This window comes from Epinephelus moara, chromosome 1 (assembly GCF_006386435.1).
Source record: "Epinephelus moara isolate mb chromosome 1, YSFRI_EMoa_1.0, whole genome shotgun sequence".
In the NCBI taxonomy this organism is placed as follows: domain Eukaryota; kingdom Metazoa; phylum Chordata; class Actinopteri; order Perciformes; family Serranidae; genus Epinephelus; species Epinephelus moara.
In genome coordinates this window covers 14,674,715-14,700,203 of record NC_065506.1, presented here as the reverse complement: position 1 = coordinate 14,700,203, position 25,489 = coordinate 14,674,715, and the positions used below count along the sequence as shown (strand labels likewise).

General features: G+C 41.4%; 1 protein-coding gene across 1 annotated transcript; it reads left to right on the top strand.

The window, feature by feature from the left end:
* The first annotated feature begins 970 nt into the window (after window positions 1-970).
* tent4b (terminal nucleotidyltransferase 4B) lies at window positions 971-25,341 on the top strand. Its single transcript, XM_050059127.1, has 12 exons — window positions 971-1,876; window positions 16,180-16,303; window positions 18,593-18,639; window positions 20,259-20,379; window positions 21,279-21,386; window positions 22,618-22,746; window positions 23,014-23,227; window positions 23,329-23,455; window positions 23,651-23,754; window positions 23,920-24,131; window positions 24,308-24,454; window positions 24,709-25,341. Exons 1-12 carry the CDS (start codon window positions 1,314-1,316, stop codon window positions 24,865-24,867), a joined length of 2,055 nt encoding a protein of 684 aa, XP_049915084.1. The 5' UTR covers window positions 971-1,313; the 3' UTR covers window positions 24,868-25,341.
* Window positions 25,342-25,489: the final 148 nt, after the last annotated feature.

Genomic DNA, 25,489 nt, shown 5'->3' with positions numbered 1-25,489 from the left:
TGTCTCCTGTTGCATGCAAGCATTTTAAAGGGACAGTTCAGTTTTATTGAAGTCGGGCTGTATGGGGTCCAGAGACAGTATATTACATAGGCATGCCCCGAGTTTGGAGAAGCAGGCTGGAGTACGACATAGAAGCTAGGCAATGTACTGCTGCAGATGGGGGTCAGCAACAAAATGTATTTTAGTCACCTAAGAAAGTCCCACTTAAAACTATCAGTTTAAGTGTATGTTATATTGAGTGTATTTTCACCACTTTACCTTGCTATCAGACAGTGTGTGCAGCCATGTTAAATCCCAGTTTTTCATAAAGGAGTCTGGCTCTGAAGAGAATGATGTAACAAATTCATTTTCCTGTTGGAAATCACTGTTTAATAGCAAGGTGAAGTAGTGAAAATACTCTCAATACAGTATACACTTAAACTGATATTAATGCTTTCAGGTAGGACATTTTTTTGGGTGGATAAAATAAGTTTTGTCGCTGGCCCCTCCACACCAGCCTGCTTCTCCAAATTTGGGGCATGCTGACTGACATCTACTATATGTAATATACTATCTGTGGATTAGTACCCCATACAACCCCACTTTAAAAATACTGAGCTATCCCTTTAATACCACTTTTTATAATACACTATGCAAATACACTATGGGAGTTCTGCATCAAATTCACACTTAAGAAGGTAGGTAAAATCCAGGGTTATTTTATGTTATGTAAACTATAGCAGGGTTATTAGTGTAGTCATAAATCTGTGCAGCTTTAAGAGTAGCGATGTGGAAAAAAAAATCAAACGGGTTTACGCTGTAGTTCACTCCACATCTTGTCTATTTCACTTTGACGAGAGAATAATAAATCAGACGTCGTTATGTAACAAAAAACAGTTGCCTGTTGCGTAACCATTGTATCCCCGCCCCCTTTCACTCGCTCCGCGCATGCGCAGCAGCACCGTGCATTCCGCCATTGAGAGACCCACGATCAGGGGGAAAGGGTCAGAGAGGCACTTCGACAAGCAGCAGCTGCACGTTTCTCCAGTGTCCCACCTCAACTTTGGCTTGAGCCATCATTTTTAACACTTGACTCACAACCTTGTCTTTCTTCCTGTGGATGATTTGGGTTGACAACTGTGTGTCGTCACTACCGAGGAACGTGTTTTTATTAGATTCTAGAAGTAACGGGCAGCGGAGAACCTGAGCTAGCAGCAGCTATAACGAGGCTATAGCAGGCTAGCTAACGTTAGCTAGCGACCTGGCTAGCTGCACACGAGCTGAGCATTGCTCGGTGGTGGGGTGGGGGGGCGGATTGCCTACAGTCTCGTTTGATGGATCCGAGAATCGCCTGGTTTCAACCAGAACAACGTGGACCAGCTAACAACCTGTGGATGCAGATTTGGGAGACGACACAAGGGCTCGGGTACTTGCATGTAAATAACAGCTACACCACTGGATCTCAGAGCACGTCGAGCCTGAAAGCGATTATCAACGGGGCGTCGGGAGCCGTCCACACCAGCAGAAACGGGGCACTTGACTCAAACACCGGCAGCGGTGAAGCCAGGACTCAGGGGATGTCGGGCTCAATGGGGGACGGAGAAATAACGGAACAGCGGGACTTTATACCACTGGAAACCAATAGCAACCACAACAACCGAGCCGCTGGCAGGGGCGGTGTCGGCGGAGGGGGGCAGCAGCAGGGCAGCGGGGTCGCTGTGCTTTGGAGGGGGCTGACAGACGGGCACCCCAACAAAAGGAAAAGAGACAACAAAGCTAGCACTTTCGGATTCAATTCCAGCCTCTTGAACAGTGGCAGCGGCTCCAACACAGGGAGCTATGATGGTTACACGGGCACGCCATGGAAAGTCAGGAACTACTCTGAAGGAATAGTTGGGTAAGAGAGAGAGAGTTTAATAAAAGTCGATTGAATGTCTCTGTTTTTGAAGATTGAGACACTGACACTTGCCTCCCAGAGAGCAAGCCTGTAAACTAGGAGTTAATGGTGAGGTATTTCACCCATTTTAAACACTTGCACACTGAAATGTCATGCAGGGAGACGACTGAGGTTGTCAGTCCAACCCCACCCACTTTTCATCCCCACCCACTGAATCCACAGTTGGATAACTTTGTGAAGTAACACCAAAATGAGCTGTGAAAATGAGTCAATCTACTAATGGGCATACACCTATCAACATATTATAACTTCAATTTAAGGCATTTAATCGGATGAAATATCTTTTAGAGAATCATTATCTTAATATGTGTAGAAAAGTAACTAGAAGTAGTATTTATTTATTTTTATTTATGTGTCAAAGGTCATAGTGAATTTGAGGAACTATGTCTCAAACCATGAAGGAAGTGTTCCAGCACTCTTGTATTCTAGGTAACTTTTAAACAAAAAGCTCTGGCATGGACAACCACAGTTTGAGGCAACCCTGCTGTTGCTCGTTTTTCAACAGAGATTCATGTGGAGGAATAAAAACACAACTTTTGCACCGCAACAGATAATGCCTTTGGGTATTAGAACAGAACAAGGCACTGGCTTGCTCCTGTAACATTAAGGGGCTGCAAAGCAAATGTTGAAAACAGAAACATTGACAAAGTACAACTCTGCAGACTACTACTGCTAGGGAAGGTGCGTATTTGGGTGAACCGGTCCGTCAACAACAAATTGTTTAGATAGACCGAGCCAGAAGGGATCACTGAGGAGGCAAGAGTGACACTTTTACTAGAGGTGGACCATTCTTTTCGTTTTCCTCCAGCCTCCTTGAGCTCTCAGATACTAGGCCAGCAGTATTTCAGAAGAGGTCAGAGTTGATGTTGTTGACAAATTCCTTTTTAGTGCAGTATTGTGAGCATGTTCAGCATGACCTAAAGTTTTAAAATAATTATTGTAGGTCATAGTGACCCTAAAGTCAAATTTGAAAAATAATTTACAAGCAGGAAGTTGTGTCAAAAACACTATCTCAAATACAGTCGTAACACTGCTGATTAGTAGCAGGCGAAGGGATATTGCGGAATGACAAGTGAATCGTCTTCAGGCTGGCTAACACGGAGTATAGTGGGTGACAAATTAGTTTTGGGCCTGTGGTATGCTCATATCACCGGCTGATGTTCCTGCAAACACCCAAAATTATGTGCTTGGTGTGTGGATCCAGTGCCTGCTCCTGAGAATGTGAAATAGTGTCACTGAGTTCAGCTCCCTGTTTATGATTGGCTCGTTGGTTGATGGTGCCCTCATCACTTCCTCTTTCGCTTCATCTCAAAACATAGTCACATAATCAGTGTATTTCTGAAGATGAGAAGTACAAGAAAGCAGGTGGGAAACCAAAAACATGCTTTGCAACAGGCAATTTAGACGCTGTAAAAGGTTTTAACAAATAACCAGTATGTGTGACTTTTCCAGCTTGCTTCACCTCCCATGTGCTTGTTGTAGATTTCTCCACAGCGTCCACTTTGGTATTAGCTGGCAGTAGTATGTATGCGAGTACGTACACACACAGAGGAATGTGTGCTGATTTCAGCAGGGAGCACACTAATACTAAAACAATGTTGGCTTACCAGCATGCATTAATGTGGGACAGAGTGAGTCCACTAGCTAACTGATTAATTGATTGATTGAATCATTTAACATTAATGAACTGATTTGTATTAAAAGTGACCATAAATACTTGTAGTTTGCTCCTTCGTTGGGAACAGCAGGAGTGGTCAGTCTGTTTTCAGTTGGTAATACTTCATTACTGTGCTGACAAGTTATCATATTGGAAAAATACTCAAAATGCTAACACAGACTTGTCAATCAAACATAGTTTTGTTACAAATTATGTTTGTATGCAGAGCTTTCTTTGAAATTGTAATTGGAGCATGACAGGTCAACACAGGAAAACTGATTTCAGACATTTTTTGACAAAATGAGGGTTTTGAACATACTGAGCATACAGATGGACAGAGAACATGCAAATCACGCAGCATTAATGATTTTAATGTTTTTTATGGATGTTTGTTTTCATACTTATTAAACAGTGACAAGTCATCATTGAAGAGATTGTAACAGACTGAATTGAAGCTAATCACAGCTGCTCCTCTGTGAAAAAACTACAACTATTTCAGTCACCTTTTAAACCCATCATGGACACAAATGTTTGCTACTCTGTGTACACTGTGTATTAACCCCTGAATAATGGCAACGGGGACCTGAAATCTTCACCAAATCCAACCAGCAGGGCAATGATTAATTGTAAAGGCCTTTTGAAGGGCACGTGCAAATCTGAAATTCAAGTTGAGTACTTTTTGGGTCATGTTTTATGTGTTTCTGCATCTATCAGATCATGAACGATGCTTTCCCTTAATTCAGTGAATGATTCAGTAAACCACAAACTAGAGCCTGATGCTTCAATTAGGGAGTGTGAGATTTGATTCATTAGAGAGCATGTCCATTTAGCTGTCATACTAGAGCTAGTCCTTTAACAGTAGGTAACAGTATGAGGTCACAATGTATGAGAAATGCACAAGGTGTTTATTAACTTGAGAATGAGTCACTGACCTTCTTTCCTTGCCAGGGATCCTTTTAGATATTATGAATTGGGAGAAATATTTTGGTGGGTTGGGTTCTGTTTTAAAGACCTTTTAGGTGCAGAGATTTGCCCCTTCCCCACCCCTCTCTGTCAGACATGTGTAGACAAGCAGAACACCAGTGTGGAGCTCAGCGTTTGGCTGATCCTCATTTATAGTAATATGGAAGCTCTGTGTTTGCATAAGGGCATTCCTTAGTGATTAGCTCCGCTAATACCAGAACCTGAACCTCAGAGCCTTGATCACACTAACCACTACTGAGGGCTCTCTGTCTAACTATGCTACTGTAACCATACATGTTGATGAAACAATGCCTGTATACTCTATGGCATTACAGGAAGGGTATTTCAAAATGCACTAGTATGGATCTACAGTAGTTATGCAGATGTAAAAGCCCCCGCTGTCAAGTTATGTTAATTCCACTGTTAAATCTCCACTCATAATACATTTGGTTGCTTGGGAGATGCAGTCTCTGGATGTGGGATGCGTAGAAGAGTGATCAACACCCTGTTCCACCCTGTAGGTAATAGCACATATACAACATCTGTGATCAGCTAAATGGCGGATACTTTTACTCATTTACTGCAGTTAGCCTTGTCATCATGGGTGCCATCAATGAGCACTGTGTTATTCATGAGCATTAATGTTTTGTCAAATTTGCAAAGCGACATTGCTTTCTTCCCATGCCTCATTGGTTCTTGCCTAAAGATGCACCTTTTATGATACCATGACCTGACATTTTTTTTGACATTTAGGCTTGTGCTCACTCTTTTAATGCCATCCATTTGGATGCTAGGAATAAGATAAGGTTTGACCATTCAGTCAGGTTCAGTGGTTTAGGGATCAAGCAAATGCAAACCTGGAAACTATTATTGCATTTGAAAAGTGCAGCTATCAGAAAGGGTGAAGGTGGGAGTAAGTTCAAATGCTTTTTTTTCCACCGTACAGTTTGTACACTATATTTGGCCATGGGGGTTGGCTGCAGAGGCATGTGCTTATTTGTGTTTTACGCTCCTCCAGTCTTTGTGGGGCAGGGAAGCTCCAAGCAAGAGGCCCGCCTCACTATGGAAAAGGATCAGTGTTTACATGCTCCACACGGCCTCACTTCCACAAAACAAAGCCAACCCTCTGAGAGAGAAACCCGAGCCTCCTCAGCGTCGATCCAATCAGATTGGGAGTTCTAAGGGAGCGTTTCCATCTCATTTTCTGGTGGTGTAGAACAGTTATTAAGGCTCTTTATATGGGCACAGGAAGTCGGTGTAGCCTGGGAGAGCTGTGGCCCGTTTCTGTTGTGTTGGACTGTGTTCTGATATGGTGTTGTGTTGTGGGTTTTTATTGTGTAGGCAAGATGCAACGTTCCAAAGTTCCAGTCATTTTATAACAGAGAGGCATTGTAAGAGAATGAATTCACAGTGATAGGTGGATTTACTAGATGGGTCTTTTGTTTTTCTGTATAACTGGCCCACTAAATTACCCTTCTGAAACTTACTTGTTTACTCTAATTCTGAGGTTGATTTGGAAACTTCCTAACCACCTAAGTTGATCTGATATTTCCAAGTAGAAGAAACAAGCACAGTTCAACACTGAAATAACATGCCATACTAAAAGAAAATTTACACTACACGACTTTCAAAGTTGTCAGATTGCTGTTCTGTTCACACTACACAACTTGTCTTGAAATCTGAAGCCTTGAAGTAGCTGTGGTTTTTACACAACATTACTGACGGGTGACACCAGCTGGAATCCCCAATTAGTGTGTCATGTGATGTGTGGGTCAAACCACAACCCGGGTTCAGAGGGTGCTTACCAGAAAACATCTAAGTCAAAAAGTGACAAAGCAGCGTTTCAGTTTTAGGCTAATAGCTAACCGAGACATTGCATGCAATAGTCCACCTTCCAAATTCTAAATTTGCACTGATAGTCAACTGTCTGAAGAGTTAATTTTCAAAGGGGTTGTCACAAAGTGTCCAAAAATGGCGGAAGCTAGTGTTTTAGCTAATGCAGTTCCACTGCTTCTCTGGTAACATAAAAGTATCAGGGCAAAACCCCTGTTGAATGGTTTGCAGTCATGCTACCTAACATGTTAGCAAGTGTTACAATCCCGTCCTAGTCCCAGTGCATATATTTAGTGAAACTGACATTGCGAGAAAACACTAGAAACTTGAGAAAATGGCTAATTCAGAGTGGGAGTAAGACTAATGGTGGTTCGTTCTAGCTAACTTGCTATAAGCTACTGTAGGCTAAATCAGGAAAGTTTAGCCAGGCTCTCTCTGCTAAATGGTGTGTTTCTTTAAGTTTATAGCACACATGGTAGCTTGAGCAGGCACTATCTTTTATGAATAATAATCACCCTTATTATTACTAAGCAGTATCATGGCTGTTGCCCTTTTGTTTCCTTTTTAAAGGTTTATGTCTGTTCTTGTTTGTTGTGATTGAGCTTGTAGCCAAAAACCCATCAGTGTGGCAGTTTTTAGAAGCTTTCAATCAGTATTCTTTCATTGAATTACGTTGTTAGTTTAGTTGCTAGTTTTCAAGGGACAATTCACCATCTTATATCTTAATATTTGGGAGTGTCAAAGTTTGGGTTTGGTATCATTGGAGTTTTTTCTGATACCAATGCTAAAACGATATTTTAAAACGATACTTTAAAAAACAAAAAAAAAGCATAAAAAAATGACAGTCCGTGACTTTTTTATTGCAAAGGCAAATTTGAACTTGAAATCAAACATTATATTACATCTTAAAGGTTTAAAGTATCCTTGAATATATGAATAAATACAAACATAACAGACTCACATAATAAATAAAACCTAACTTAACTACAATACTCCAACCCAAAATAACAGTTTCAGTACTTAAAACAGCAAAATAAATTTTGAGTTTGGATCAATAATTGTCTCTCTAACTCAGGAGAGACTCAACAGCCAGACATTTCTCTATTCTCTGTTCTCTGTTTAAGAGCAGCTGACATTGTCACTGCAATGAGAATAGCTAGTCCACCTTAACAGTCCACCTTAAGTGAGCCTGGTCAGGTTCCAATGTGAGGCTAACTTCACTTGCTAACCCCCTTCACTTCAGTTGGCAGGAGGCAAGCGAGACATGGGAACTTGGCTTGGGTCTTGAGGAGTTGTAGCATTAATTCACTGACAAACAGCCTAAACTGTAGTCACATTGCACTGCTGTGTTTAACTTCATACTCTGCTCTGGTCGCAGCGGCCTCACTGTTATGCATCACCGTCACCTACACACTCGCTCGCTCTTTCTCTCTCCCTTGCTACACAGATAATCTGGCACTGAAACGAGGCGTTGAAATCTATGTTGTGATTCGGTCCAGTAGGTAACGGCCGCATAGCACCACGTTTTTTGACCCAACCCTAGTCAAAGTATTTGTTAGAGCGTCACTGTCTTGCACGAGGCCACTTTAACTATGCAGTCGTTCTTGTGCTACTCCCTGAATGTCATGCATACCTGCAAAGGCACGAGCTTCTGCTCTTGTGCATCTTCATTACAACCTTAAATCCTCACTTCTGTTGAATATCTTACTCATGTGAAGCAGTTTGTTCCTGTGGCCTGAAATGGTAGTAATGACAGGGCAACCTATACTTGATTAATTTTACTAGAGCCTGGTGTTAGCAGCTAGTTTCAAGTGGTGAGGCCGAACATCACTCGCAGGCCAATAAAATGTGCGGTTAATCGCTCACTGATGAGTAGCCTTGGCTCATGCTTTTATCGCCATTTATTGTGGCTGTCTTTTGAAGATTTATGATTCCCAGCCCTAGCACACAGATAGCACCTCTGTGACTGTAGCACCATTATTAGAACTGTGGTTCATCCGGCCTCTGCTGGCTTTGACATCTATGTCACGCTCTCCTCTCTCTTTCTCAGCTCGCTGGCTGGCTTTCGGCCAAAGCATGTAAGCCTGCGGAGAGAGAGGCCTGCATGCTGGTCATTTGGACTGTAGGTGAAACAGGCCCCGTCTGAACAGCACGTGTGGGCAGCTTTCCATAACTCAGCCTTGCCATGTGTAGTGAGGAATGTGTTTTTCTTTTTTTTCCTCTTCCTGTCCAATGGAAAGCCTTCCCATGCTCCAGACCGATGCAGTCAGCAAGCGACACACAGTGTTCTAGGGTTTTTTTTTTTCATAGCATGTGCTCAGACTGTGACCTTCCTCAGCATGTGCACAGAGCGACTGGGCTTTGACAATGAGTAGTTGTTTAGTAGTAGGTTACAGCTCTTATTTTGAAATGCTGGCATAACAGAGGGGAAGACACTTAAAATGCTGAATTAACCAAAAAATTTCATTTTTTTTTCATTGTATCTGAAAATGAATAATAAGCAGTGCAATCGTTTATCAAGCACATTTGTTTTAGGTTATTATTTCCATTTGTATTGATGTTCACTCTGAAGAGATGCAAAAAAAAAGGGCCCACGTCCTTTAGGACAGATTGTACTAAATCGTAACTTTGCTTTGCTCTTACATAGTAATCGCAGAGGCATAGAAATGTGATGCTGCTTTTGATATATGGTATAGGGAAAGCTACTTTGAAACTGTCCCTGATGAAGCCACAAGCTATTCCACTGGCAGTAGTCGAGCTACATCAATACAAACTTTGAAAGAGCAGCTACATTAAAGTTATTTCACATATGGAAATATATTAAACAGATAAAATAGGTTTGGAACAGCTGTTACACATTGTACTTTTTTTTTTTTACACAACATACAAATTGTACTTTGAATTTGAATAAAAAGTGACTGCCCTAGTTCCTACATGGGTACCAGAACAGCTGATGTTGCTGCAAAGTTAGTTTTTAGAAAGTTCCGACAATTAACAAATGATTGATGCCCTACTGGTGTGATACTCCAACCCCTCTACACAATATGATCACCCTGGCATTAGTATTACCATATTTATAGTCCAGCTGTTCCTGTTTTGACCACAGTACTCCGCTGCATCACTCAGGCGTGACCAAGCCGCCCACTAGCAGTCACCAGTGTTTGGGCTTCTATGTAACTTGATCTGTTTTGTCCCAGTGGCCAACACTTAGCACCCCAGATCAGTTCATTGATGAAACATTAATGAATCTGCCATCTGCGAGACATTGACACCTCTGCCTCTGTTTGCGGCTGGCCTCTTTTGGAAAAGCGGTGTGTGATCTGACTTGTTTGCCTCCTGGCAGCCCTGTCAACCTAGACGGAGCCGTGTCACATAACACACTGCCCGCTTTTGTTGTAAAGGATGCCGAAGCCCAAACTTTCAAGCCCATGCAAAGGAAAATTATGATGTTGGGAGTTTTTCTGGAATAGTACTGTCCTGTTCGTTGCATTGAACATCCATCAGCAATCTCATGCTCCAGGCAGGTGTTTCATGACATACGAACATTATTTTCCAGCATGCCTGTTGTTAAGTGTTCAATTCTAAAGCTATACTACAGGCACTTTGAAAGACACCTTTGTACTACAGGGCCAAAATATCTCAACAGTCAGTAAGCAGTGCTCAGTGTGATGTGACAATAACCTCTTTTTCCTTCATCCTACCCAACTTAACAGATGGCTCTCGTTCACATGAAGGCATTTCAGCACCACACCCAATCCCCTTTCTCCTCTGTCTCCCTTTTTCTGTTTTACCTTATGTGTGTATCTGGCCCTCTACCTTTAATTTTTTTTCACTATATTTTACCAGCTTTCCACCATTCACTCTTTTCTTTTTACCTCCGCTTCCTCACATTTTCTTTTCCCTCTTTCTGTTGCCTTCCTATTCCCCCTCCTTTCAGAGAAATAAAGGCTGAATTATGGTTCTCTGACAAGGTGTTGCGGTGCCTTCATGGGGAGGCTCTGTAGGAATGACGAGGGTCCTACTGTAATGCAATATCTCATAATGTAAAAACATGATGATATGCATAATAGAGTTGAGAAAGGGGATTATATTAGATTCAGGGATGCACTGATGCCTCTTTTTGTCTCCCAACACCAACACCAATACATAAATGGATTATGTGCAGAGTTCTGATCTCATACCAAGGTCAGCTTTGTCTTATTTATTAATTTAGTTAGTCACAAACTACTATCTGCATTGTGCAACAAAATCTAAAAAAGACACCACACAAATTGGTGTTGAACTACAGCGACTAGTTAATGTATGAGCCAACAGACAGAATATTAATACGCAACTGTTTTGATATTGATCTACTAATTATTTAAGGTCCTGTACCCACATAGCGTTTTTCCTCAGCAGAAAAGTGGTGGCAGAACGCTAGGGAGCGCTTCATCCCAGCACTTCATTGAAAAACCATTGCAATGCTTTTTTAAATGACGTGCTATATGTGGGTTTTGTTTCTATGACAACAATATCTTGACAGACGCTAGGCTAATCTATACAATGTAAAATGCCATTGGCTTGTGCTGATAACGTTAGCACGTTATATTTGTTTGGCAAATGTGTTTAGTACAAGACAGTTGTTTTGTCAGTGAACTTTGTGAGTTGTAATGGAGCTAAACTATGTGCCGTCACCTTTGTTAAATGTTGCTGTTGTCCCTGGTTTTATATGAGAAAAGGAAAGATCACTAGCTGCTAGGCTAATTTATACAATGTAAAATGCCATAGGCTTGTGCTAAAAACATTAGCATGTTGTATTTGTGGGGAAATTGTGTCCGGATTAACACAAGTGTTTGTCTGAGAATGCTGCGAGTTATGGTGAAGCCAATTTGTGTACTTGTGTTTGAGATTGTTGCTATTTAGCCATATTTAATGTGTGTTTTGGGTGTGTTTTGAATCAACTAAACTTTACAGTACTTCACAGAAACCTCCGCCACCGCCTCACTTTTTGGAGGTGTAACTGCAGAGTGACAGATACACCACCGCACAAGTAAAAATGCTCACAACGGCATAGGCGACATGCATAGGCTGCGTGCGTAGGGTCTGTGCACAACTATAAATCCCACATAAGTGTCCGGCCGATCTGCTCCAGCGAATAGGCTTTTCAGTCTGTTGGCTCCTCCGTCTTTGTTGTGACGGTAGACAAAAGCACCTTTCTGAAAAGTTAAGAGATTTTCAACTAGAAGTTCTCGGACCAGCTGCACAAAAAAAGCTGCAACGCTTGGAAAAAGATGCTTTTTCTCTGGGCGGTTGCATGCAGCTGCATACACCCTCTCCTCATTGGGAACAATTGGAAAAAGACAATAGCCCCCAGAAAAAAATGCTCTGTGGACACAGGCCCTAAGTATTTTTCCAGGAGAAATGCCAAATACTTGATGGTTGCAACTTCTAAGATGTGTTGATTTGCTGCTTTTTCTTGTCTTAACATTATGACGTATGACAAAACAAGATATCAGTGACATCAGCTTGGGCTGTAGGAATTTTTTTATTGTCTTCTGATGGTGGTCTGAGGTGCAAAATTTAGACAAAGAAGCACAACAAGTCCTCCAACTATTGACACTCAGTGTGTTTCTTTCATGTTGTCAGAAGCTAGCTAACTTCCCCTTCCTTGCCATCCTTTATTTAGATGTTAGTCATACATACATACAGTGTAAATCAACTCAAAAACAAGATAAGCTGTAACTGCAAGAGCACTAATGCTACAGGCTATCAGTAAACATGAATGGCAACATTACAGTGACACTACAATAATCATGCCAGCAGGAAATGTTAGGAAAAGAAGACGTGCTAAGAAGGAGAGAGAACATTCTTTCCTCCTTTGGGAGCTTTAGCTCTGGAAATCTGTTCCTTGAGATTATGTAACATTACAATGTTATAGGCAAGTGGGATTATTTGATAAGCAGTGCCAAGGGTCCATGTGCTCCCCAGGCAGGTGCAGGACTGAGATGAAACTTGATCCTAGAAGGTGGGGCATGAGATGTGATTTCTATGGTTGCTCCCAACACGTGATGACAAGGGAGCAGTAGCAGCTTGTTTGCTCTGAAACGAAACCTACTGGCGCTGTTGTGGAGAAGAAATGCTCACGTCACAGGATGTTGGTTTTAGAAGCAAACTGGAAAGATTATGATAGATAAATGTCCTCTTCTTTTAGCTTGATGTTTAGGAAGGGTTGAAAACACTTTAAAGCTAAATGGTATTTGACATGGCACAAACCTATTATATCCTTCAGTTCAATTACGACGCATTACATTAGCTTGAATTGGTGTTCGGCTTTGGGCTGAGGTGTCAGAGAGGTGTGTTCTCTAAAATCAAAACTAATGCTTTATGAGTAATACAGACTGTAGCTGCTGAGTTCCTTTTACACTTAAATGAAACCTAATGTTTCTGCGATCAAGGCTGGAGTCTGTGCAGTGTGCACAGGGAAAAGAGATTAGGTCATTAAATTTTAGAGTGGTTTTTAGTTGCACTGTTGTAGGAGGGGCAACAAATGGAAACTGAAACTTACATAATACGAACAAAAACAAAAATCAAATTCAAAACAATGTTATCAGAAAGAAAAAAAGGTGTGACATTAAAGCATTGGCTCAATCTGCCCAGTAATAAGGTAAAAGTTTAAAGCATTTTTTGACATAACTAATACACAAACATAGCAGTAGCAAATAGAAACTCAGTTTCCAGCGGCCTTTGTTCGGACCCCCCTCCTGGTCCCAACAAAGGAAGTCAATAAAATTAAATCATGTCATTCAATACACTCTCTTTATTTGTGCTCAGCTCTCCGAAGATTTCTCCAAGATATAAACACCATTTCAGTTAATGGTTGTATTTGTGTGAGAGTTGTGTGGGCGGATGCACAGTTCTGATACAATATGCAACACAGACCTGATGTAGTCATGGACTTAACATAGTGGCTATTTACAGCAAGTACTGCTTGAAGTTCAGCTTTCCATTTATCTGCATTTCAGTAACAGCCCACATTTACATTTACTACATTCAGTCATGTGAGCAGCCAGTTGGTCCACACTCAGACAAACAATAGCAGGGCATATTATAATACAGCCTCTTGATTCTTTTCACTGAGACCACTGTCTTGGCACACCCCTAAATACAGGTTCAGTGGTAAAAAAAAAAAGGCTGTCTCGGGCTTGACTTTGCAAGTATTCAAATTCGGATTTCCTGAGCTAATCCTAAGGGTCAATATCCGAGGCAATCCAGGCTTATTGTAATGGTTGGGACTCATTATCGGCCAATACCCAATATTAAATGACTCTGTTCTGAACTGGGCCATCTGTAATTATTGTAACATGCTAATTTTACTGTTTATTTCAGAAGTGTTGAAAGTAGAGCTGAAATAATAAGGCTGTTATTTATTTGTTTATTCTATTGACATTGAATATTAATATTTAAGAAATTGCTTGTCATTTTTTAAGCAAACATAACCCAGTTGCAGGGTCTCCTTTTGTGATAATAAACATGTTGATTTTTACAATTTGTGACATTTTCTAGTCTGGCTGATTTCTAATTAATTGACAAAATTATTGAAAAAAATCATGGACCGATAATTGATTATGAAATTAACAATTATTTCCAGGCCTAGTTGAGACAACTGAGAACTTTGCTAACTTTCTTAAGTATAAACTGCTGTGTAGTGTGTTGGTGTCTTGACAAACCTTCACTCTCCCAGTTTATTTCATAATCAATTGTAGCAGTATAGTAGCACCTTATGTTTTTAATGCAGCGTGTTTGTTGGTCTGATCACGGTCTTGCTATACTGTTGGCCACTTTGCAGTTTCGCTGCAGAAACTTGGGGGTTAGTTCATTTTCTCAAGGTCGCCATGATAGCATTTGGCAAGGGCGACTAAAGTTTTATTCCGCACATATTTTCTCTACTTGGTTAGCAGACCAGCGACCTTTCAGTGTTGCATCTGTTTCCTGGGCTTCTGCCAGACTGAGTGTCTGAGACCCAAGACATAATAAAGGTGAAACCCAGTCAACTTTGAATGCTGTCAGGTGAAGTGTTCTTGTTACGTAAAACCCAGACACTAGAAACACATACAGTGCCCTTTGGGGTGTAATCCAAACAACAGTCAGTCAGTTTTGGTAACTGCTTGTTTTTTTTCTTGTCCAACTTTCTGTGGTACATGTGGGGTTTTCTTTGTTGCCCTATTTTATTTTTAAAAACAGAAACATCACTTTTCCTCTCTCATTCTCCGTCGTCTGCCAAGAGGAGTGTGCCTCTTACTGGCCTGGTCTGGCTCTGTATGGTTGTTTGTGCACACATGCATGTGGACATGCTTGTGTGTGTGTATATGTGTGTGCAGGCATGTTTGTGTTCTTATTTGTCCGCCCACAGAGACTTGTCCCTGTGTATGTGTATGTAGACAAAACTGGTCAGGGGAAAGGTCAGCGCATGTGGGCAGAGCGACCTGTTCCAAGGACAAATGCGGTACCCTTGCTGAGCCTGCCCTTACTGATACTTTTTTTTTACTGCCATAACACTGGGACACAGTAGGGGTTCCTGTTTTGTTTTTGCTCAGCCCTACTGTTTCACAAAAAAAGTAATAGTTGGTTTGGTATAACGCTAAAAACTCTTCTTTGAGGAAAATAAAACCCTGTCTGACAAACCTTTGTCACTGTCTTCCTGGTAAAAATGACCTCTTGTTTTCAGTAATTATTAACCTCCACTGGTATCAGACACCTGATAGACGACTCATTAGGACAGAGCACACCAGTCAAACTAATAACTCCAACCAATAATTTTGCTGATAGGCATGATTCTAGCTGTACCTCCTGAGGAAAGCTGATAATGGAAATATTGTGTAAACTCCCCAGGATTTTTTTCTTCTTTTATTAGCCAAGGGAAGGTTGATGTTTTTGCCAACACCCTGCTTTCTTTGCTCTACTCTTAAAGAAATCCATATCTTGAGTCTGCCTTGTACAAAAAGTCTTCCAACTGTTAGTCACAATGCTTGTTGCTTACAGCTTCCGGTCTCTGTTGCACCTTTCTATCACGCAGAAGGGGGAGCTACAGCTAATATTTAGTTTGTGCTGCATCATTTTTGCCCACAGACCTGGAGATTTGAACCACACACCTTTCAGTCACAAGCCTTTTATTGCTAACCTTTTTGGATATTACACCCCCATCACCAAACATAATATCATTTATTTGATTTCAGTGCTTTGATTATCGGACATATGGAGGAAAGAGGAGAAACACAGTGAGGTGTTAACGCTCAGCTTTATCTGATTAGATGCAGGAGTTTTGTGTGTAAATATGCAAGTAGTGGGAAGAGGACGCAGCTATTATCTACTTTATGTCCGACATTGAGTCAGTGTGACTCAATATCTGACATCTGTATCTGTGGCAGTGACTGTTGGCACTCAATCCCTTGGTGCTGCTCATTGTGTCTTTTTGCTCTGCTAGCAGGGAGTGCACAGATTGGATTGAGAAAACAGGAGCACCCCTGGTTGTGTTCATTTCCCTCTGTCTTGTGGCTAAAATCAATGTGTGATATGTGATGCTGCTAATTCTCAGTAGCCTTGGATTGTTAAAACGAACTCGCTTAATTGATCTGTTTAAAGATAGTAAACAGTTACAGTAGCTGTTTGACTTTTTCAGTGGTCTCCTCTGTGCTTTATCACCATCAACCCAATAGTGTAGAAAGTATAGTACCTGCTGTCTGTGTGCATGTTTGTTCTTGAGGTCTGTCTATATGCAAAGAACCCACAACACTGTGTTCTGTGTACTCTGCAGGTTGCACGAGGAGGTCAACGACTTTTACGAGTACATCTCCCCACGGCCGGAAGAGGAGAAGATGAGGCTGGAGGTGGTGGACAGGATCAAGGGAGTCATCCACGACCTGTGGCCCAGTGCTGAGGTACACATTGGTTTGGATCACAGGGTGTGACTGAGCAGATTTTTTTTTTCAGCACCCCACTAATAACCAGGCTGAGAACTGCCCCCAGCTGTTTGCTAGAAATCTTGGCTGTAATCTAATAGCTACTTAGCTTTAAAAGAGGTTATTTTGTTTTGGCAGAAATGAATGCACTTGTGAAGTAGTGAAAATAGTCAGGCATTTATAAACACTGAACATAGTGTTTGTTGGACTGGTTGATTACTCTGACTAGGCTACCTTGGACACAGTGGTCTCTATAAAAAAGCCTTTCCCACTGCGCAAACACCTACTATCATGTGGCTATTGTTTTTAGTGGGAAAGGTTACAATCTGCATTCATTCCCAGGACAAATGGTGCTGCTGTAGTCATGGGTATTTATCGACTTCAGCTCCAGTTGGCAGTGATGAAAAACATGACGCCCAAGTGGACACATAAATTTCTCCCCATTATCCAGTGCAAACATTGGTAACTTTTGTGACAATTTAGCCTTGTGTGCTCTGTCATCTAAGCCATAAATACTGTCCGTCCCCGGCCAGTCAGTGCTCTGACAGTATTTTTGAAAGAAAGACTGAATGAACAACAGATACAAAAAAGAAGTAGGCACTGTATCATTTTCACTGGCCTCCATGCTGCATTCTGCTGTCTACTACCCCTGTTTTCTGGGGTGTTTGTGATGACAAACCAGGAAAAAAATTGAGATACTCATCTATTGGCAACAGAAAAGGAGTTTTATTGCCCAATTCTGGGTTTCCCTGCGTTTAAAAAACAAAACACAAACAAACAAACAAAAAAAACATACATATGCACTAATTTTGGTGGACAATGGGTATAACATACAACCGTCAGTTACCACAGTTAGCATATGAGCCACCACAGTGCGCCAGCTTCAGCCTTTCATAAAGCATCCTGTTGTTTTCTGTTATCTCCCTGCTGCACAGTACTCTGTTTGGGCCATGTTATCAGTGCCACCTCAGGCCTTCCTTGTGCACGCTGACTTTGATCCTGCTGATAGAGCAGCGTGCCTCAAAGTGTGTTTGCTGTGAGCTTAGCGGTTCCCAAATTAAGGAGCACAACGCTGTCCCAAAGCCTGCCCAGTTTTATTCCTTTTCCACTGTGGAGCGAGCAAGGGCAATTTGGTCATCCGCTCAGCGTGGTGCTTGTTTAATCAATGAGCTTAGATGCGTACTCGTCCACCAGACTCTCACAAATGTTTCCACCAGATCCCAATCTTGCCAGGTATATATGGAAGCTTGTTTAGGTCGGCTGTAGCGAAAAAAAAAGTCCACAAAAGCTTCTCTATTGTTGCTCAGTGGAGCATTTGAAATGTTTTTGAAACTCTTTGTGAACCTGACATTGACCACACTCATGCCACAAGTACGTGTTTTACTGGAGTGTGCCAAACATAGCTGAGCTTTGTGACCACCTGTAGTTACCTCAGCCTTCACAGAAGTCTTACTAGGACTTACTACACACTCATTCACAAACATGGCTCTGCAATCAGCTTAGCTCTGGACATGTGACTGGGCTGTAAACCAGAGTTTATACTAGTGGTTGATGTGGAAAGTAGGGAGGTGGTTTAAGGGAGTAAAGGTAGGGTCAAGGCTTAACTCTATTTCTGTTGAGACACCAATTTGTGCTCTGTGGGAGATTAAAAAGGTGGAAGATTGGAGATATTTTTGTCACTTCAGTAGCGTGCAGGTTAAGAGATCAGTGGCTAAAAGGACTGTTTTGTGTGTAAACATCCTGCCAGTTTTGATTTCCAAGATGGCCAATTAAAAGTAGGATTTGCTCGCATCATTGAAGTCAGCCTGGACTTTAATCCCTCACTTGAAATGTGGTTTTAAACTATTCACAACACACTCTTTTCTTTTACACCTAATAGGTATTTTTTGAGCCACGCCTGTGCAGTGTGTTTGGACTTGTCATTAAATCAACACTATGTTGGGCTGTAGAATGGTGGTATTTATGCAGCTTGGAGAACAGGTTTTTGTAGTAGTGAAGGCAAGCGTGGGAAAATCAGCAAAGCCAAGTTGATGCGTGCTTGGTGACACATTTTGCCCTCGGTCCAGCCCATGTTGTAATCAGAAAGAAATGTCAGAACATAGAGGCAAATATGTTAAAAGTTTAATGCACAAGTCAGACATTATGATAAAAAATGTTCAAGTGTTTTTTGCTGTTTTGCAGGCTGTAAGTGAATTAATGTAATATGTTGAATAAAATAAAGGCCCCAAAAGATGTATATGTGTCTAACTATGTCCCCTATCTCTGCAGGTCCAAGTGTTTGGGAGTTTCAGCACTGGTCTTTATCTTCCAACAAGGTGAGCCAATTGGTTTTCTAAACCAGCCTAGAGATTTAAACACATGCTTGCTCTTTTTATCTTTGCCAAACTGTGACTCTGACTTGGCCTCCTACCAAAAATACTTAACCCTGTTGTGGAGAAAGTGCTCCGTTTAGCCAGGGAATCATTATTTGCTTTTGTTTTGAGGATCAAGTGGTTTAGTAATTTTTAGCGCCGCTGATCCCGGATCTTTTTAGAACTCTATTCCGAGAGAGGCCTGCAACAGACACTCAGCCGCACGTACACAGAAACACACATCGCCCACACCGCCGGACACAGACACACAGACATGTCACCTGGATTAGTGGACTCTTGACACCGCACACTGAGCACTTAAATGGAGCTAAGCTGTTAGTGGACGCATGCATGTCAGCGGGTGATGTGCGTGAATTCAAATCGGTTTCTGTGTGCTTCTGTTGTTTTGGAAACAAGAGTTTAATTGCTTGTGTTTAAAGGGGACCAACACCTACATTAAGAATTTCTGTTCTGTTATTTCTATGGTCTAGGAAAGTTTGTGAACATGAGCAATTCTTTCTCAAAGCCAGAAACCAGAGAAGTAAGTCTCATAGTGGTGATGTCAAAGGGTGTAAAGTCTGAAGTTGCTCCATAGGCAATAAATGGGAGACTGATCTTGTGGTCACACAGAATGTTTTTCTTTTTTAGACCCAAATGAGCTGAGCTTTTTGGACTGTCTTAGACCATAGAAATGACATTTATAAAAAAAAAAAACTTTAAGTTACAAGGTACAGGTAATTTACACTGTGTGCATCAGTGTTAGTGGGCTGTATCTGTGGTTTGGACAGCATAAACTGCTAAAGTTAGCTGAACAGGTGAAGTGGAGATAACATTGTCGGTACTGGTTACAAACAGGCTCAGCATTGAACAACCTGGTAACCTGCTGATGGATTCTGTGCTTTTGCGTCTTTAGCTGAGCTATATCATAGTATATTCGGTTAAAATAGATTGATGATGCTGTTTTTCCCTCAGTGCTCTTCGTGAAGTATACTGGAAGTGATGTCATGCAGCTCCAGTGGTGCGTTTTATGTATAGTGAGCACTGTGCTGGACTCTGTTTTAAAAAAAAAAGCCCATTACATGCTACATTACTTGTCAGCAACCGCAAAAGAGTCATAAAGTCAGCAAACTGATGTTAATGTCAGTTCCACAGCACTTTTTTTATCACAAGTTTGCTAGCATTAGCCATACCGTAACCATAAACTGCTGGCCATAGCAGGCCAAATTAGGCTATGGTAGCAAAACCACTGAGTGTGCTGAATTGATGAAGGGTGTGCTTTTTGTTTGTATGAGGAAGATTATGTTTCATGTTTTTCAAGTTACCACATCTACCTTAAAAAGCCATGCTGTGTAGCTCCTTACAGACTGATCAGTGGTGACTGATGTCGGACCATGTGTTATTTGTGCTTCTGTTTGTTTTGGAAGTGATATACTACACATTTTGGAGTCGATATTTGGTCATGTGAGAAAGAGATATGTACTCTCCATGCCCTCAGTGCTATTGTATGAGTTGCTCTTGTATATTGTGTAGTATGATAAGTATAAATAAATAAGTGACACCTGTCATGTCTCTCTTCCACCCAGTGACATTGACTTGGTAGTTTTCGGCAAGTGGGAGACCCTCCCACTCTGGACGCTGGAAGAGGCTCTCCGGAAGAGAAACGTCGCAGATGAGAACTCCATAAAAGTTTTGGACAAAGCAACGGTAAGACTGCGCTCGCTCACAAGTGTGCATTGTAATGTTGGTTTTACCCTTTTAAAGTTGAAGTCTTTTCTGTCAGTTAAATTGATCTGCTAGCGTTTCACACACCATGTAAGTCTACATGTAAAATTGTCTGATGATTTATAATAGTCAACAATCATTGTTTCAGTCATAAGTCTATGTGATGTTAACTGTCATATCCAGGCCTCTGATGTTAGTTGTCAGTTAGTTTCACAAGCTGTAATCACATCAACGTACGCTGCTGTGACAGTTCCAAACCCCCTGACTACACTGGTAAGCGCACATGCCTTGTATTCAGGCATGTGTGCAGACATGTGCAACCAGGGAAATACCTCAAGGGGTTCACTGCAAGTTAGAGTTGGTAACAAAGAGTAAATTTCATCCAAAGTTAGGTTATATGTTTATATCGACCAGTGTTACACACACAATATTGATAGTGTATTTTGCTTGGAACTACCACTTTGATTTAGATTTCTAATGTCTTCCTGATCATGTTTTTAAACCACTCCCAACTTTCTATCAGCCACTTCACTTTTATAAACTGGGCATGGATCGGATTTTCTGTTCCATCTGAGTTCGGTTTATTTCAGGATTTAAGATATATGAATAAAGCTTTTTCTTTGTGTTTTAAGTGTCACTTTTGTTAAGCATTTTAAATAGCAGATTAGCACTTTGAATATTTGCTCAAGTTGTTGAGGATTAGATTAGTAAACGTGGGTTTGTGTATGATTGTATGTCTTGTTTTCAGTATACAGTAGACTTGTGGTACAATGCAAGTATTTACAGGTGTCTTACAGACCAATGTCAGCGTTTGATTGTTGTGATTATTTAATTGTTTCCTGTCTGACTTAGTATCATCACCTGTTTAATGTGTGTTCCAGGTTCCCATCATCAAACTGACAGACTCCTTCACTGAAGTCAAAGTGGACATTAGCTTCAATGTGAAAAGTGGCGTTAAAGCTGCTCGGCTCATTAAGGAATTCAAAGAGGTACAGTCTGCAACATTAGCGGATTTTCTGCAGTATTTCCTGAATTCTTATGATTTTTAATGTATCCTTGGAATACATAACCTTCCACCTGTAGCCAGTGTTGTTGATGTTTGAACTGTACACATTGTCTGTGTATTGTAGCCGCTTGCCTGACTTAGACTACTTAGCACAGAGGTAGAAACATTTTTCCCAACTCTGTGGTCTAAACGGATAGTAGTATTGCCTTAATAACTGCCTTTGGCTTTCCCACAAGTGTCTGTAAAATCTTTAAGGTTTTACAGAAGCCTGAAATATTGAAATCCAAGTGGTAACCTTCATACAACATTAAAAACAAACTAATATACTGTAGTTGCTATTTTACAAAGTAATGGGTTCTAAGTAGCACACAAAGCTATAACAGCATGTTTAGATTATTATATATTATTATTATTAATATGAAAGGTCCCATATTGGCTTTATTGGACAGGACAGTTAAGTGTGAAAGGGGGAGAGAGAGGGGGGATGACATGCAGCAAAGGGCCACAGGCTGGACTCGAACCCGGGCTGCTGCGGCAACAGCCTTGTACATGGGGCGCCTGCTCTACCACTAAGCCACCGACGCCCCTCAAAACACTCAATCTACAGAGAAATGCACACAGTCTGTATTCAGAAATTACGCCTTTAACCGAGCTGTCAGGACTTCCTTGAAGTTGTGATGTGACAACTACACTATAAAAGATAGAAACTGCTGCTACAGTGCCATTACAGTCATTCTGCTGCTGCAAAGATGGTGCAGACATGCAGAGAGCACAGATGTTTAAGACACAGAAACACTGACCAATCAGAGCAGACTGGGCTTTTAGGGAGGGTGGCTTAAACAGAAGGCGCTAAAACGGAGTGTTTCAGATAGAAGATTAACACAGGTATATTTAGGTGGACAGTATGTGAAAAATACTGTGTTTTTTGAGCATTAAAGCATGTTAACATGTTCTATTAGAAACCCCAAATACAAGTATGAACCTAAAAATAAGCTTAATATGGGACCTTTACAGTGTAATTATTTCATTGAACTGACATTCGTATCAAATTTTTGACTGTTTCAAATGGGCCTCACATATATTACTGATCAGTCAGACAGGACACCAAAAATGCTCTGTACACTTTAAATTCCTGTCATCCTCTAGAGGGTGCTGTAGGCAACAACATCTATTACTTGCTCTGTTTTTTACTGTGTCTGTGTTTTGTCTTGTAGAAATACCCTGTGCTGCCTTACCTGGTCCTGGTGCTGAAGCAGTTCCTACTGCAGAGGGACCTCAATGAGGTGTTTACTGGTGGGATTGGCTCCTACAGTCTCTTCCTCATGGCTGTCAGCTTCCTACAGGTCAGATACACTATAATGCTTTTTTATTACTTTTAACTCATTGTTTGTCTAGATCTTCTTTTTTTTAATAACTGAAGGTATTTGCAAACTGACTCCTGAACACCTGGATTACAAAAATATCTACAATTCTGAACAAAAAAATTTGGAGACAGAACTAAATGCAGTATTCAGAGTAAATTATCTTTCCCTCTAAAAGTCTCAACAGTGACTTGTTATTTGCTCTGTTTGCAATAATTCTGACACCCGCTCGTACTATGTATTTTCCAGCTTCACTACAGGGAGGATGTTTGTAGTCCCAACATCAACATCGGTGTTCTGCTCATTGAATTTTTCGAGCTCTACGGTCGCCACTTTAACTACCTGAAAACAGGCATCAGGATAAAAGATGGAGGTTGCTACGTTGCCAAAGACGAAGTTCAGAAGAACATGATGGATGGCTACAGGCCCTCCATGCTCTACATTGAGGACCCACTGCAGCCAGGTAGGAACTGTGAACACAAAGGATAAAGGGAATTGCATGTATTGGCATGTTGTCAGGTTCTCGTGTTTACGCAAACCGACCATCTGTTTTGTGTCCAACAGATAATGATGTTGGTCGGAGTTCATACGGTGCCATGCAGGTGAAGCAGGCATTCGACTACGCCTATGTGGTGCTCAGCCACGCTGTGTCACCCATCGCTAAGTACTATCCCAATAATGAGACTGAGAGGTAAGATTGAATATTAAGTCATATGCTGTCACTGTTGTTTATATCGACAACCACGAGATTAGAGTATTTCAGTTGTTATAGCTGGAATTATTTGATCGTACTGAAAATATCAGGTCATTACCAGTAACATTTGCTGTCAGACTGATGTATAAACACTGATATAACAAGCATATATCCTTCTGTATCCTGTCACAGCATACTTGGCCGAATAATCCGAGTAACGCAGGAAGTGGATGAATATAGGGAATGGATCCGAAAGAACTGGGGGAGCCCGTCTCAGAATGAGCTGCCACTCAACAGTACGTTCTAAACTCTTTAACAGTTTTTTTTAAATTAATAAAATATTTCTTGAAGTTTTATTTATTTATCTGACTTGGTATAGGCTTGAACGACAGTAGCAGGTCTCTATAAGACTCTGGACTGAGTTGACCTTTGTGTCTACATTTTTCTCTCCGTTTCTATAGGAAATGATGTGACACTGTTTGAGTCCCAGCAGCTTGATGAGTGCAACAACAACGTCCCGGATGATGACGATGATGTTGTAGTTCTACCGTCGGCTCCCCACAGCAAAACCTCCTCCAATTCCTCCTCTCCATCCCCTTCACTGCGCTCCTCTCCCTCCTCTTCTCCACTTTCGCCTTCTTCCACGTCTTCAACCTCCAGCTCCAGCGATGCGGTCAGTCTCGCAGCTGCATACACAGCCTTAAGGAATACTTTATCCATTAGTATTTTAATTACTCACTCCATGTTTATTTACCATTTATCAGGAGCAGTTAAAGCTTCACGAGTAAAACTTCCTAGTGACTGAATGTTTTTGACAGTCTGTGTACTCTTTTGTTGGTATTTCCCCAGGACTCTGATGGCACGCCGTGTAAGACAGCCAAGCAGCAGTCTGGCAGGGGCTCCAGCGCCCACAGAGAAAAGTCTGCGGTTGTCAACAATAACCGAACACAGAGCCACACTACCAGCACTCCATCTGGAAGCAACAAGGGAGGAAAGGTATGCTCAGCTTTAGCTTGTACGTACACATACAACACTTTATGCACCACAAGATCTAAAAAAGGAAGAGACCGAAAACCTGAGCTGTTAAATGTTTCACTGAGCACATCATATAAAAGTGAGTGTGTACAATTAGTTAATATTGAAATAGTTTTATTATATCTCCACCATTACCATGCTACACTGTATTATTTTGAATATCAAAGGGAAATCCAGCAGGAACTGATTTTTTTTTCTGCATTGTATTTCCCCAGGCCAGGATGTCTCGTTCGCACCATAAGGGCGGCCACCACGGACAGCAGAGCTCCTCCTCCAGCACCAAAAGTCATCAGAGCAACAAGCCACACCACCAGGGCAACAGCAAGAAGAGGAAAAATGTGCGAGACTCGACACAAGAGGACCTCTGCAGATAGGGGTGACCTTGCCTGCCCCCGCCCCCCCCCAAGCCCCGCCCCCATCCTCGTCTGCAACTGACTGACTGTCCTGTCCCACTTCTGCTGCCAGACTCCAGCCTCGGGAGGTTGTTAAAAGTATTAAAACATCTACAGTATATGTCTCTCTGTCCGGCTTTTCGGGGCGACAAGCAACAATTTCTAGCAGACGTAAAAAAAGAACAAAAAAAAGAAAGAATTGTAATAGGAAATGGGGTTTAATTTCTTGGACCTGAACTGAAATCACAAAGGATAAATGCTCATTTGCTTCCCAATAGCTTCTTTTATGGAGCGGTTTTTCCTTCCCACAGCCAGCACCTACACAACATGCCTCTTGCGCCTCCTGCTGTACAGGAATAGACAGGTCGGGTGTCTGGAATCTACTCTGGAGCAATACCTGGAACTGCTGGCTGGAAAATATGATGAAAAATTTTATCGAATATAAAAAAAAAAGAAGGAGAAGAAAAAAAAAAAGCAAATGGCTGAAAAATGTACAAAAACAAAAATGTCATGTACACAGATTTTATCAAGATGGTAACTTACAAATGCAATCAGTAAGAGTGGGACATAACTTATGCATGAATTTTTTTCTGTCGGTTGATTT